We start from the raw sequence: 12847 nt of genomic DNA on the forward strand, positions 1-12847 counted from the left end.
ATTCTTAGGTCAAACAATATCATCACTGAATTGAAGAACGAGGTTACTGGTTGAAATACAAGTGCAGTGTGAGACAAATATGGAAGATAACACTTTGCAAATAAATTAATACAGAATCATTGTCGTTGCATAGTTCAGAAGTGAAAAGTAGGAGGCAGCAGTGCGCACGTGCTGTGAACTGACACACACCACCACAAAAACCCAAGTTCCTAGATGAACTCTTGCAGCTGCAAATAAAACAAATCAAACCAAAAATATCCAAAACCGTAGAGAGCATTAACTATTAAAAACCAGGCAGAAAGGGAACTAATGAGCTTTTTTTTTTTCTTTTTTTTTTTAAACAGACCATGCTGCAGAAGGAGTGTTTTCTCTACAGACAGAGATGCTCTTAGATAATCTGCCTTGGCATCCCGTAGCCTGTCATACCCGACTGTGATGCTCCTTTGTTGCTGCCCATCTGAAGGCCTATTACGTTCTGTCCCTGACGAAGTTGCTCTTCTGAAAATCCTCGTCGATTTTGCTGTGCTTTCCTGTCCAGATGCACACAAAAAAGCAACAAATATACACATACTGTCAGTCTGCATATGCCCAGAGGATCACGAAAAGCAACATGAAACTGGCTCATGTTAACAGATGTGTCCCCTGTAATGCAATATTTCATTTGCCCCATCCCATGGGCTGGGCAGTACTGGCTGGGCTAATGGTTTTCCTGCAGTTAGAAGTAATGCTCCGGTCAAGCCTACAGCACTTAAGACTTTCACTGTAGCGCTTATTCCAGAGCCCCAGGGGACTTCCCTAGCAGCTACGACAGGTAAAATGCTTATGTAGTGCTGTATATAACACTCATGATAGGATTAATCTGTCTTAAGCCCTATAGCCCTTAAAAGCTGTAGTCCATGGGATCTGATCAGAGACACTTACCTGAGCTGTAACACAAGTCGATACCCATCTAGAGCAACGGTACAAATCGGTACCATTTAACTCAGTGGAGTAAATAAGAGCTGAATGTACCCGGAGAAACAATGGGAGAAGTGACTTGCTCATTTTCGCAGAGTGGATGATGGGTGCCTGCAGGACAGAGCAATTGCTCTCTTGCCATTTACAGATCTCTCTCCTCTAAGCAACAGACTTTGCCCTTTGCACCTGTGTCTTAACTGTATGACTGTCCTTTATCTTCTGTCAAAACATACTGACCACTTTTGATCGCTGTCCCTGGTCTCAAAAGTCCTTTGGATCAATGAACCTTTGTTGGAGTTTAAAAGGAGACTCCTTCCCCTGAAAATAGCACCGAGGGCAAAAGTGGCGGTTAAGAAGCAGCATAAAACTTTGTGCTCTGCTGCCTTGAGAGAAACTGTTCATCTTAGATTAATCTTTAATTTATACAAGGTGGGGAAAACAAGTCATTAACAAGGGAGAAGGACCAGTCTGTTGCTGCCAAATAAGCCGTAAGAATCGGCAGAGCCCCAGACTGAGGGAGGCTTTCAATCAACCAGACTCGACTCCCACTCAGGTACAATCCTTCTCCCTGTGGTGTCTGTCTGTCCTGGGATCAGGTTACTCTGCAATATCGCATCGAGTTTCAATTCCCCTTTTCTCCCCACCCCATCACTAGATGAGAATGCTAGATTAGGTGCCTGCTGTGATTGAAAACCATCAACATGATCCTCTCTGCGAGGGTCTGATCCTGCATTGTGCTGAGCGCCCTGGCTCGAGTCCAAAAAAGCCCTTGAAGGCTTTGCTAGGCTCAGGGTGTTCAGGACATTGCAGAGGAACCCACGTCTGCATGAAAGCCCAGCAAACCAGAAAGGTCCAGAGAAAACCAGTACCGACTTGTCATTTTTCAGCGTTGGTCTCCAGTGCCAATGTACAGACTAACAAGAGGGCTTATAGAAGGCTCTCAGATCACACAGCTCTTGCCAGAAAAGCGTGCTGTTTTGGAGGGAGGCACACAGCACTTGGGGCGCCTCAGAAAATAACCCCCTCTCACTGCTGCTTAATCTTTTTTCCAGAATCCTTACACAGGCACCGAACTACTGCCAGGATCTCCAAGAGAGGATGTTTTTAGAACTACTCCTATTACTTAATTGAATCTCAGGTTCACTGTGTCTGCCGTTATTTTAATTAAAATCCCAGGAACACATTCTATTATTTTTCTCTCCTTCCTCCTAGAATTTTCAGCTGTGTTGTGGAGCAATTCCACAGCAAGTTGAAAAGTTAACTCTGAACAGGAAAAAAATGTGAACTGTAGACAGGAAATAAAAAGAGAGACCAAAGGGAAGTCTGGATATGCTAATAAAAGTTGATTACATAAATAGTTTGGATCATACAGTGTTATGTTACCACCATAAGCACTGCATTTAGTATGTGATGGTCTTACAGATAACAACACGTACTTACGATTTGCTCTTAGGTTGGTGGAAATGGCCTTAACTGAGACTGTAGGAAAATTGGTGAGGGTAAGTCTATTACCGTCAGTGTCTCACCCTATTTCAAGTTCTGTTTGGCCTGTCTGCCGTCAGCTGGTATCACCCTTACTGCAATCTGAGCCCACCAGGCAGATCTGTTAACTTCTCCTGCCAACTTTGCACCAGCGCTGGTGGCTGCCAAACTGCATGATAACAAACAGCCACGGGTCCATGAACCTGCTCGGGCACGCAAGGGAGGCTTGGTGGGACTGGGTATGTGAGACACTGGCAACGGAAAGTTAAACGGCTTAGCTTGTGTGTGGGTATCATCTTAATCACTGTAGATCCCTGCATGGATACTCTCATTCCATTTAATCGAGACTTCTTTCAATTTAATTTAAGGCGATTAAGAATCAGCCTGAAAGCCCTGAATCACGACTAACACTGGGTGGCAGTGAGGGGGCTTGATCTGCCTGAAGGGATGGGTAAGCTACTCAGAAAACAGCTTCTCATCTGCCATATGTTATTTCCTTAGAGAAATAAAATCAGTTTTCCTTAAGGCAGTGGCTATAATATGCTATTTTAGGGGCTGCAAGAGATATGGACTGGCTATCCAAGCAGGAGGACAGACAGCTAGGGGAGAAGGGAGGTGATCACATCTTCATTTATGCCAATGAAAACTGTTCCCACCTACAATTAAGAGTCCAGATGAAAATTAATTTTTCCATGTAGGACTTTGTTTTAGTTACAAAAAACAAATAAGCCTGTCTGGGTCATAGTGATTTCATGTCTGGTTTATATTAAAGCCTGTAACTGGATTTGAATTTGAAACCCAATTATATTAAATAAATACAAATCTCTTTGTAGACTGTATTAAGTTAATTTAAACTAATTTCATACAAAGGATGCATAGGAGTTTGCACTCATTCACCTAAAATTCAAGTCTCTCTTAGCCTCAGTTAAATCACCTCAGGGTTTAAGGCAAAGCAAGTGAAGTTTGTGTTGCTTTTGCTGAGCATCACCTAAACATTGGAAAAATCAAGAAGACCAAAGACAAGCAGCCAGCACTCTTTTTGCTAACATGTCTCAGACATTTCGGCACAAGACATACTCTTGGATGGTGGAATCTCGTGTCAATAATATGCCTGTGGGGCAGGAGGGATAACTGTGGGAGGATTTCCTTTTCCTCCTGTCCCCTCTTCACAGCCTCCCTAGCCAAAACAAGCGGAATTTTAGAGCAAATAAACAGCTTTGCCAAGGCAGAGAACTCTTTACAGATAAGTGGTACTCCCCAAGAAAAAAGATGACTAGGAAATGAAATAATTTTTGGTTTGATGAAAAATGGAAATGGGCTTCCTGCCTTCTCTTTTGCTCAGTAAAGGGGTCACTTTATGGGGGTTTGCTGACATCTGTGACAGCCTTGTCTTCATGACTCTTTCTGTCCATTATCTGATGCAAGGTAAAAGTGCACCTTTCCTACCAGATACTCTTATGACACACACATGTGCACGGCTGTTCCCATTTTTCTTCCCTTTTCTTCATGAATGGATATAGAGGATTAGCTGAAGCTGCTAAATAGATGAATGTCATCAACACTGGTGCCTGAGTGTCCTAAGTATCCTTCCGAGGAATAAAAATCAGGGATAACATCAGCGGACAAGAAAATTACGTGTCTTCTTCAGTGATCAGAATGGGCCCCTCATGCAGCAAGAGGGATATGCTACAAAGGCGCCTAGAGCAGGATGCTGCACTCCTACCCGTGTGCACCACCAAAAGCCAGCGCTCCAGTAGGGTCCCCACACATGCACACACACGTCCACGCCAACACAGCCTGTACCAGCCTTGTTGGAAATGTGTGCGTGCCTCCAGGAGGAAACCAGAGCTGGAGCCATGGGTGATGTGCTCCTTAATCCCTGTACCAGCAGTGCTTTTCCAGCTCTGGGGCAGAAGGGACACGTAAGGTGTGGTGAGGTGGGGCTACATAAGAAAAGGCAGCAGCATAGCCCTGCTACACAGCTCCCACAGAGCTCCTCACCAGCAACTGTGGTCTAACTTTGGGCTGACAAGTTATGGTAAGCTGTGGACTTTGCAGTGATGCTGACAAAGTTGGAAACCGGTGAAGGTTAGAAAATGTTGCTGCCTGGTTGGGTCTTTGCTTCCCTCCTCCAGATTCCAGAGAGAAAATCTCTCCATTACAAGGAAATTTTGGAAAGATTCTTACCTTCCTTTCCTTTTCCCCTTAAATTTCCTTACACACCATATTACCAGTTTCCCTGGGAAGACAGCTCTGGGAAGCTGTGCTTTGTATTTTACCTGTGAAACCAGGAAGGATCCCCTTTGTAGCAGCCGTCGTCCTTAGTGACTGCCAAACTGCCTAGAGCCATTAAGGTTCTCTGCACTGCTGCCATGTCCTTCCCTAGAAAGCCAGAGAGTGAAATTACTGTAAGAAATCCTTGCACTACAAATAGCTTGACACACTGATAAACACTTTTATCCAATGTATTAACTAATTCCCTCAGCTCCCCTGAAAAAATGCATTAACAGCATTATAAATGCTACTTTACAGTTCTGAATGAAGGTACTACATGCAAGAGCTTATTAAAAGTCATCAAAGGGGCAGTGTTAAAGCAAAACTTAACAATTCAGACATTTCCAGGTTTCCAGGCCTCTGGCTATTTCAATGCCTTCCACCATACTATTTAAGTCCTTCTAGACAATCCTTTTGACAAAATTTTCTCCTAAGAAGAGATCATTTTGGTGTACAAAGAACGGTAATATACTCAGTAAAACGTGGCTGAAGGAGAACAATGTGGTAAATAACTGTGCTGTGTCTCAGTTTCTTCACCTGTAAACTGGTTAAGACTGATCCCGCCGTTTAACCCCTGGTATTTATTTACAATCTGTCCCTGCGCTAACAGAGCTCACGGCAGTCCTGAGGAGCTCCTGAGCAGATGACTCGACTCGCATTAGTCCTTCCCAATTTGACCATCAGATCACCTCCCAAATCCTTCCTACAGGTTTCTTTTCTCAGGCTGCCAAAAATTGATGCTCTGCAGTTTCATACCTCCAGTTCCTGCCAGCCAGTTCACTATTCTTCCACTTTCTCCCTCCCCATATTACCTCACATCATTCCTCATTTCAGAAACTCAGGGCTCATCTCATCTTTAGCCGAGCAAAAGTTACGTATCTGGTCATCACTAGTTTTTTAGGTTCTCTCCATAAAAAACAGAGAGAGAAAAGCTTCTCAGTGGATAATTTATTCTATCTGTTTTGGGAGGAGTGAACTTGCCTGTCACTTGCATGATAGGCACACCTTCCACCTAGCTGAAAACTCACCAGGTTTCCAAGAGGGCACCTTACACCTTTGAAATATTAGGCTCATTTTCAATAGGGGTTTGCATTTAAAAAACGGTATCCCCTCCTCCTGTCTCTCCTTCCAAAATTAAGACAATAAATACATTTTCCTTTCTAATCAACATCTTTTGTTGATTCCTCCAGTGAATTAGAAAAAAAAAGGACACCAGACATTTTTAAAAAATAAATATTACTCCTTTTTTTTTTTTTTTTTTCAGTTCTTCCCTTGCACTTTGTCACTTGAAGTGAAAAGGGCAGGGAACATAAAGACATCAGAGTCGGATAGACTCTAACTCATTACCCAATCCAGACACGATAACTTGTGAAAAACTTGCTATCAAAAATGAGTTGCAGCACGTATTTCCAATTGTGTGAGGTGGTCAGCTGTTGAAAATCTGCCTTTTGCCTCTCCTTTGCTCTGAAATCCTTCCATAAGTGTTTCTGCGACTCCCCTCCCTTTCTTTCTGTTCCGGTTCTTCCTCTTTCTTAAAATAATTTATCTAGTTAACAGATCTAATTTTGACCGTGAGTTCTTCACATGGGAAAATAAGTCCATGAGATACTAGAGACATAATTACGGTAACAGACTTCGGAAATACCTCCAGTAGACCAATATTAATGAAAATCGCTATAAACCAGCTGGAGTGCAGCGGGAAGTGAGCGTTGCACATTCTGTGTTTATGCCGCACATCACCCTGATTAAAGGCAGATGCAGTTCAGGGCTTCGGTTCATGCAAACCTAAATGCGTAACGCGCTGGCTGAGGTGACGAAGCCACCCCAAAGCTGAAAACATCTCGCAGCTTCCAACTGCGGCTGTCATACAGCCTACTAAAGTTTACAGCAATCTCTATCTGCAGGGGACTGTTTGCTCAGAAAATAAATTGTCAGCCATCCAGAACCCTTGTTTTACTGTGTTTGTTAACGCAAACTGCATCAGACGGGGTCCTCGCTTAAGAGGGCAGCTGAAGAACCGACATCTCACACAGGCGCACAGAAGAGCGCGAGGCAGAGACACTCAGAGCTCCCCGAAGCAGCAGATGTACCATATGCTGTAACAGATGCCACATACAACGTCCTTGGGATGCCTCCCGTACAACGAGGAGCGCGGTGACTGACTGGGATGAAGAGGGATGACAAGAAGGATTTAAAAGTGAATGAGCTGCATAATGACGGCAAGCGCAGAAAAAGAAAAAAAAAAGAAAAAGAAACAAAAGACAGGTAGCAAAATATGACGATCAGCCTGGCAGAGCCATCTGGCAGCCCCCCCACGCTCCGCACTCAGCGCTGCTTTATTTGTCAGTGGCGAGTGGGAGATGCTGCAGGGGAACAACAGACCGAGTGGGAGCCGAGTGCCACGTGACAAAACAAAGCCACAGCCACGGCTCTGCTTTACAGAGCCTCCTTGGTGCGTATGAGGGGTTCTGTGTGTCAGGGAAAGACCCCAAATCCATGTGGTCTTGTGACATTTGCCCTCTTCCAGCAAAGGATACAAGGGGCTCGGTGGTCAGCATAAAAAGGATGGTGAAAATTTTAAAATTTCCACTGAGAAAGTCAGCTAACACTGCAGCTACCTGACAGAAGGGATAATCCGCATCCTCTGAAGCCAGGCTTGACTCTGGCACTGCAGAAAATCGCAGGCAGTGCTTTCCCTCAGCTCCAGCACTCGCTCACTGGCAGCCACGTGGGCCGCCTGCCCGACCCCCAACCTCCCTGAATCATGCCGCAGGGACCTACGCCGACGGCATTTCTTCTGCATCTTCAGTGTCCTCTGCAGCGTGCTTTGAATAGCATGGCCTTGTAGAGGACCTCGGCACTGCCTGTACAAGGAGAAAGGGGCCTGTAGTCACTTCTCATAGTAAGCCTTTCTCTCTCTGGGGAAACCTGGCCGGAGGGCCGTCTCCTCCAGGTCCAGAAAGAGGAAGGTTCAAACCCAAAGGCAGAGAAGCGCTCTGCACAGTATTCCTGAAATGCTGTTTTGTAAAGGCTGAACAAGTACCCAGAGGTACAGCTGCCTCTTGTCTGCCCGGAAATATACCGGGGAGGTATCTGTAAAAAACAACGAACATAATATCTTGGGCATGGATTAGGGAAAGCTGCTCAGCACAGTACATTAAGTAAGAAAGGATTGAAAAAGAGGTGATACTTCTCTCGGCCCGAGAATTTGCAGAGGTGAAGAAAAATGCACCAGATGGACTAAGTGAGTTTGAAACAGCCAACAGCAGATTGCATCCGAAAACATTTTCATTAATCATTACTAAGAATTTCAAAGCAAAAGCTTTCAGAAAACAATTAGTGCCAGAGAAAAGCTGTTTGTCAGTCACACATACTTTTCTTTCCCTATAAACATACACTGACATCTCCTCTCTTTCTAAAGAGGTTATGGCCTGAAGTGTAGGAGTGCTGTCACTATGAAATAGTGAAAAAGAGACTGTCCTTTCCGTCCAGCTAATGCATGCAGGTTCAGACAGTGTAGCCCTGAAGCAATACAGATGCTAGAGGTCAGAGTTACGGTAGACACAAAAAGCCTGTGGTGACTCACTGCTGGGGAGACACACTGTTTCATTTCAGCACTGAAATGAGCAGCAGGAGAGATGAAAAAGAGAGTGGGAAAGTGAGGAGACACAGACGAGTTTTGTGAAGTCCTAAAATAATAGTGGAGAAAAGTCTCACATGCCTCCCTCCTAGGTTCTGAGTTGTGTTTTGACTTCCTGTTCTCTGGAAGTTACTAGCTTTTTTCCTTACATCTGTTGAGAAAAGGTGATGAGTGAAAGGAAGAGAAACGAGAAGAGAGCCACCATCATTAGGAGCTTCTTGTCTCCAAAGCAAGTCGTTTTCATCGACCTTACTTTGATTTGCATGGTGTGAAGCCATTATGAGATGCAAAAGACTGCAAAGAACAGCATCTGAAATGAGCTATTATCATCCCTCACAAGATAGATGGAGCTTCTCTTTCAGTAGCCTGCTAGGCTGGGGGGGGGGAGGGTGTTCAGGGAAGTGAAAATCCCTTCATTTAACAGTAGCTTGGATGAAACACTAAAGACTGAACTGGAAGAAACAAGCGTGCCCTTGTGCCCAAAGGTAGGATTTGTCAGGCAAATCTGGCACCCTGAGAACATTACAGATCCCAGTAACTCCAGCTGTCAGTATATCCTTCCCTTCTAACCCATCTGCAGAGTCCCCTAGTCTTTCCTTCCTCGAGCTGTCCTTCAGGGAAGTGCTCTCTTCCACGTATCCTGACAGCCTGTGAAAACAGACGCCACTTTTTTCACTCCATGTGTGTTCCTACACAAACTATATGACCAGCTTTCTCAATGGATTGTTTTCCTCTTTCCACGGTTTCATTCTCACGGCAGATTTTTGACCCTTTCACTACCCTACCGCTGTCCGTGTTTTGAGCCCTCACACAAAGCGTTTTGCATCACCTTGTCTGGAGAGGTGCGGGATACAGAGTGTATTTGGTTAGAGCGCCAGGACGAGATGCACCACCACAGAAGTGGGCAAAACCAGCCATATGAACGCACAAATGACTCAGCTCCTCAGGAACTAGAACAGGCAGTTTCCCCTTCGAGCATGGGATGGAGGTAGCCTTCACCCGCGCTACTGCAAAACCACAGGGGCACTCTGATTTCTTTTTTGCTGTTGCCATAGTGACCTCTCTTAAAAGACTGTATCCTTAGAGAGAGATGCTCAGCTAACATGGTGATAGCAGTGAGTTTTGCTTCTCGCTAGTCATAAATGAGCCCTCATAAGCTTCACAGAGGCATATATGCTCCTGGGAATGCCTTTTATAGCTCTAATTTAAGCTTTGCTTATAATTTGAAAACTGCAATAAAAATCTTGTCATCTGAAAATAAGGGGTCTCCATATTTGCTATTAGAAGCTATTTACTTGGAAATAATTAGCATAGAGAACATTTGTTTTATGAGGTCTGAGGATTTCTATCAGAATGATGGGCTTTTGGATAACAGATGAGCTTGGAAAGGCTCCGTTTTGTCCTCAGGGCAGTATAAATCCCCCAGAGGAGATAATGCACCACCGGAAGAACATGGTAATGAGGTAAGGCAAACAGAAACAAAAGATAATTACATTAGAGAATATGCCTTAGACAAAACACACCATTACAACACATCAAAGCAAAGTAAAATGAAGACTGTAAGCTGACTTCCAGTTTATTATTTTTACCTTCCCATAAATCCACTGTCTGGAAAATATCTGTTGTCCTTACTCCGTAGATTTCAGCAGCTTTTAAGAACTGAGAAATTTGTTCCATCTGCTTGAAAGCCATTTTCGATTCAGAGATCTTTGCAATGGGCTCATTTCCCTTTGGATGTAAACTGTTTATTAACTTGCATAACAGCTGAGAGATAAATACAGACACAAAATTAGAAAGCAGTCACCAAACTGGAAGGCAATTTCTGCACATGAAATGATGCTGCAAAATGCTTTTGACCTGGCCAGTTTCTGTCAGGGACATAATTCCTTCAATTAAAAACAAAGAAGTGAGTTTGTTTAATAATCAAAGTATATTAGAAATGCTTTAAAGCTTTCATTAACTGATGGCAATAGCCTGAGCATATAAATCCTAATCTGCTAGAAACAACAAAGCAATGACTGGTAAAGGTTATATAACAACTGACAGAGAAGAAACCACATGCCCGAGCCAAAAAAATAAGCAATGTCAATTGAAATATTGTTAAAGTCACTTTGGCAGAGATTCAACAATTAGCGTATTCTTACAGCCCACTGCAAACAGCAGCATCTGCCTGTTGTTCAATAAACCAATGGAATACAATGTTTTAGCTACAGAATTATTCCCAAGAAGAAAACAGTTATGACATAATCCAGTCCTTCAAATTTTCTATATCTCTTAACCTTTCCCCGACAACACCGATTATTCCTTAAAGACAAAAGTATACATCTGATTTTAGAACAGATCTCATTTAAATGTATGAGAAAAGGTGCTGAAGGAATGAGTCATGCTCATATATAACATGCATGATTCATAAGAATCATAAGAACTGTACTAATCCCAGTACACTGGTAGAATAATTATCTTCCAAGATTAAGATTCCTGGTCAAAAGGAAATAAATCAAATACTAACGCATAGATTTCTGCACTGGCCGTGAGCTCTGACCAATTTAGCTAGATGAGGACAGAAAATAAGGACACTGTGCATATAAACACATGCAAGTATGCAATTGGATAAAATACTCACCGTTCCATCCATCAGCCAGGTCTGAAAATGTTGCCTTCCAGGCGGAGGGTGTTCTATCTGTTCTCCACACTGTACAATAATCCAGTTTACCAGCCTAGACTCTAATTCCGGGTCATATTTCTGTTCAATCTTTTCCTGAACTTCTCGGCTTAAGCCATAGCTTGGTCCTCTGTTAGCCATCTCTGGAACCGAAGCAGAACTTACTTAGTGGGTAGAGTCCTGATCTGCAGCTTTGAAGTAGGCACCGGAAAATTAAAGAATAAAAGAGTGAGCAGCCTGCCCTATACGTTAGACAGTTGAACAGATGTTCATCAACACTGAAAGTAACTGTATGGCACCAGTTATAGCTGTTCTGCAGAACAGGGGAGGGATCAACGAGGGAATATCCTTTTCCAAAAGCTCAAATCAGCTACAGCATTTTTTTTTTTTAAAGAAGAAAAAAACAGCAGTCCCCCCTGCCCAACCACAAAAACAGAAGAAAAGCAAGATTTAAAACAGAGTAGGTTTTAAAGAGAGGCTTCTGCTATGTTTACAGAGAATACAATAGAGTTCTCAGATCAATGTTAAAGCTGCCTGTAAATCCAGAAACACTTTAAAATTGCCTACCTAATACTTGCTAACAAGAAGAAGGCTGTACATGGGAGCTCAAGCAATCCGACTAAAGATGCAGTCAGAGTCTTCCTCGGCAGAGATGCAGGGATGGATATCCAGAGATCAGCAAATAGAAAAGCGTTGATGAATTCAAGAGACGAAGGCTGCCACAATGCCCTGCTGCTGCTGCAGCATCGTGGTTTGAAGAACAGTGTGTATTGATTTGATTTTCCTCACATATGAGGAGGGTCAAAGCAGGGGCGTTGCTAAGAGCCATTAAAGAGGCCTGCCTACTCAGTCACAGCCTGGGGATCCTGTTTATCTCGCCCATCTGCAGTCTGTTTTCATGCACGCTTCCTCAGCCCTGCGCTGTTCACCCTACAGGCTCCGTTCTACTCCACCTAGTCTGCATCAGCCCAAGCTGCACCAAGCATCCCAGTGCCAGACAGTTGGAAATACAAACAGAGGGACTTCACCAGACTTCACTCTGTTAAATGAAGGTAACAGAAATTACTACACATCTTGTTTATTTTAAATCACAAAGCAGAAGTAAAACCTTTTTCTCCCTTCTGCATCACAATGCTAACAGGCTTACCGTATGAAAAATAATTTCCCTTCTTCCTTGTTCAAGTGTTGATAAAAAGTTTCAACAAGAGGACAACAGGATGAAAAGTCAAGGAAGGTAAGGCAGGTGGTAGAATATTATTATTACCCTATCATTAGTATATATTAGGCTATCAAATAGGGCAATAGTGTCCCAAGAAAACAATGTGAACCACTAAAAACAAGGAGAAATCACTGAAAACTAGCAAACCTAGCATAAAACACAAGGATCGTATTTTCTGCTGGTATGAGTCAGCATACTTCCAGTGATAGCAAGGGAGCTATGCCCATGTACGGTAGTTTAAATTTTTATTATACCACTGCAGTGGTGGGAGATGAGAGGTGAAGGAGCCTTAAGATCAGAGACTTTTCTTCCAGTCTCATTTGTACAGATTTATCCTTTATTAAATAATTTTGCTCCTCTCTGAGTTGCATCAGACTTTGTCAAATATCTTTCATCCATGCTGCATTACCTAACCTGCTACGAAATACTTCCCTTTTGGCAAATGATTCATATGAAAGGAGGCTGATTAACCTGAGGTGGATACACAATCAGCTTTGCCAACAAAAGTCCTCCTGCTGCATTTATAAAGAAAAAAAAAGGGGGGGGGGGAAGGAATACAGCTCGTTGTATATCTGTCTACCTCATAATGGCTTCTTCATCCATTACTTTCTCA

The 12847-nt window shown here is 43.3% G+C and overlaps 1 protein-coding gene across 3 annotated transcripts in view; it reads right to left on the reverse strand.

Annotated features, from left to right (window-relative positions):
• TAGLN3 (transgelin 3) overlaps positions 1-12847 on the reverse strand; it is a 22216-nt gene continuing 9369 nt past the window's right edge. For 2 of the 3 annotated variants that reach the window (XM_054215421.1, XM_054215441.1), the window contains 4 exons: positions 10977-11158; positions 9943-10117; positions 4719-4821; positions 1-530 (listed from right to left, as the gene is read on the reverse strand). In XM_054215421.1, the coding sequence (XP_054071396.1) occupies positions 389-530; positions 4719-4821; positions 9943-10117; positions 10977-11156 (600 nt within the window). In that variant the 5' untranslated portion in view covers positions 11157-11158 and the 3' untranslated portion in view covers positions 1-388. Of the gene's footprint in view, positions 531-4718; positions 4822-9942; positions 10118-10976; positions 11207-12847 lie in introns of all 3 variants that reach the window. The other variant, XM_054215432.1, reaches the window with a different exon arrangement.

The sequence above is a fragment of the Rissa tridactyla genome, chromosome 1 (genome assembly GCF_028500815.1).
Source record: "Rissa tridactyla isolate bRisTri1 chromosome 1, bRisTri1.patW.cur.20221130, whole genome shotgun sequence".
Lineage (NCBI taxonomy): Eukaryota > Metazoa > Chordata > Aves > Charadriiformes > Laridae > Rissa > Rissa tridactyla.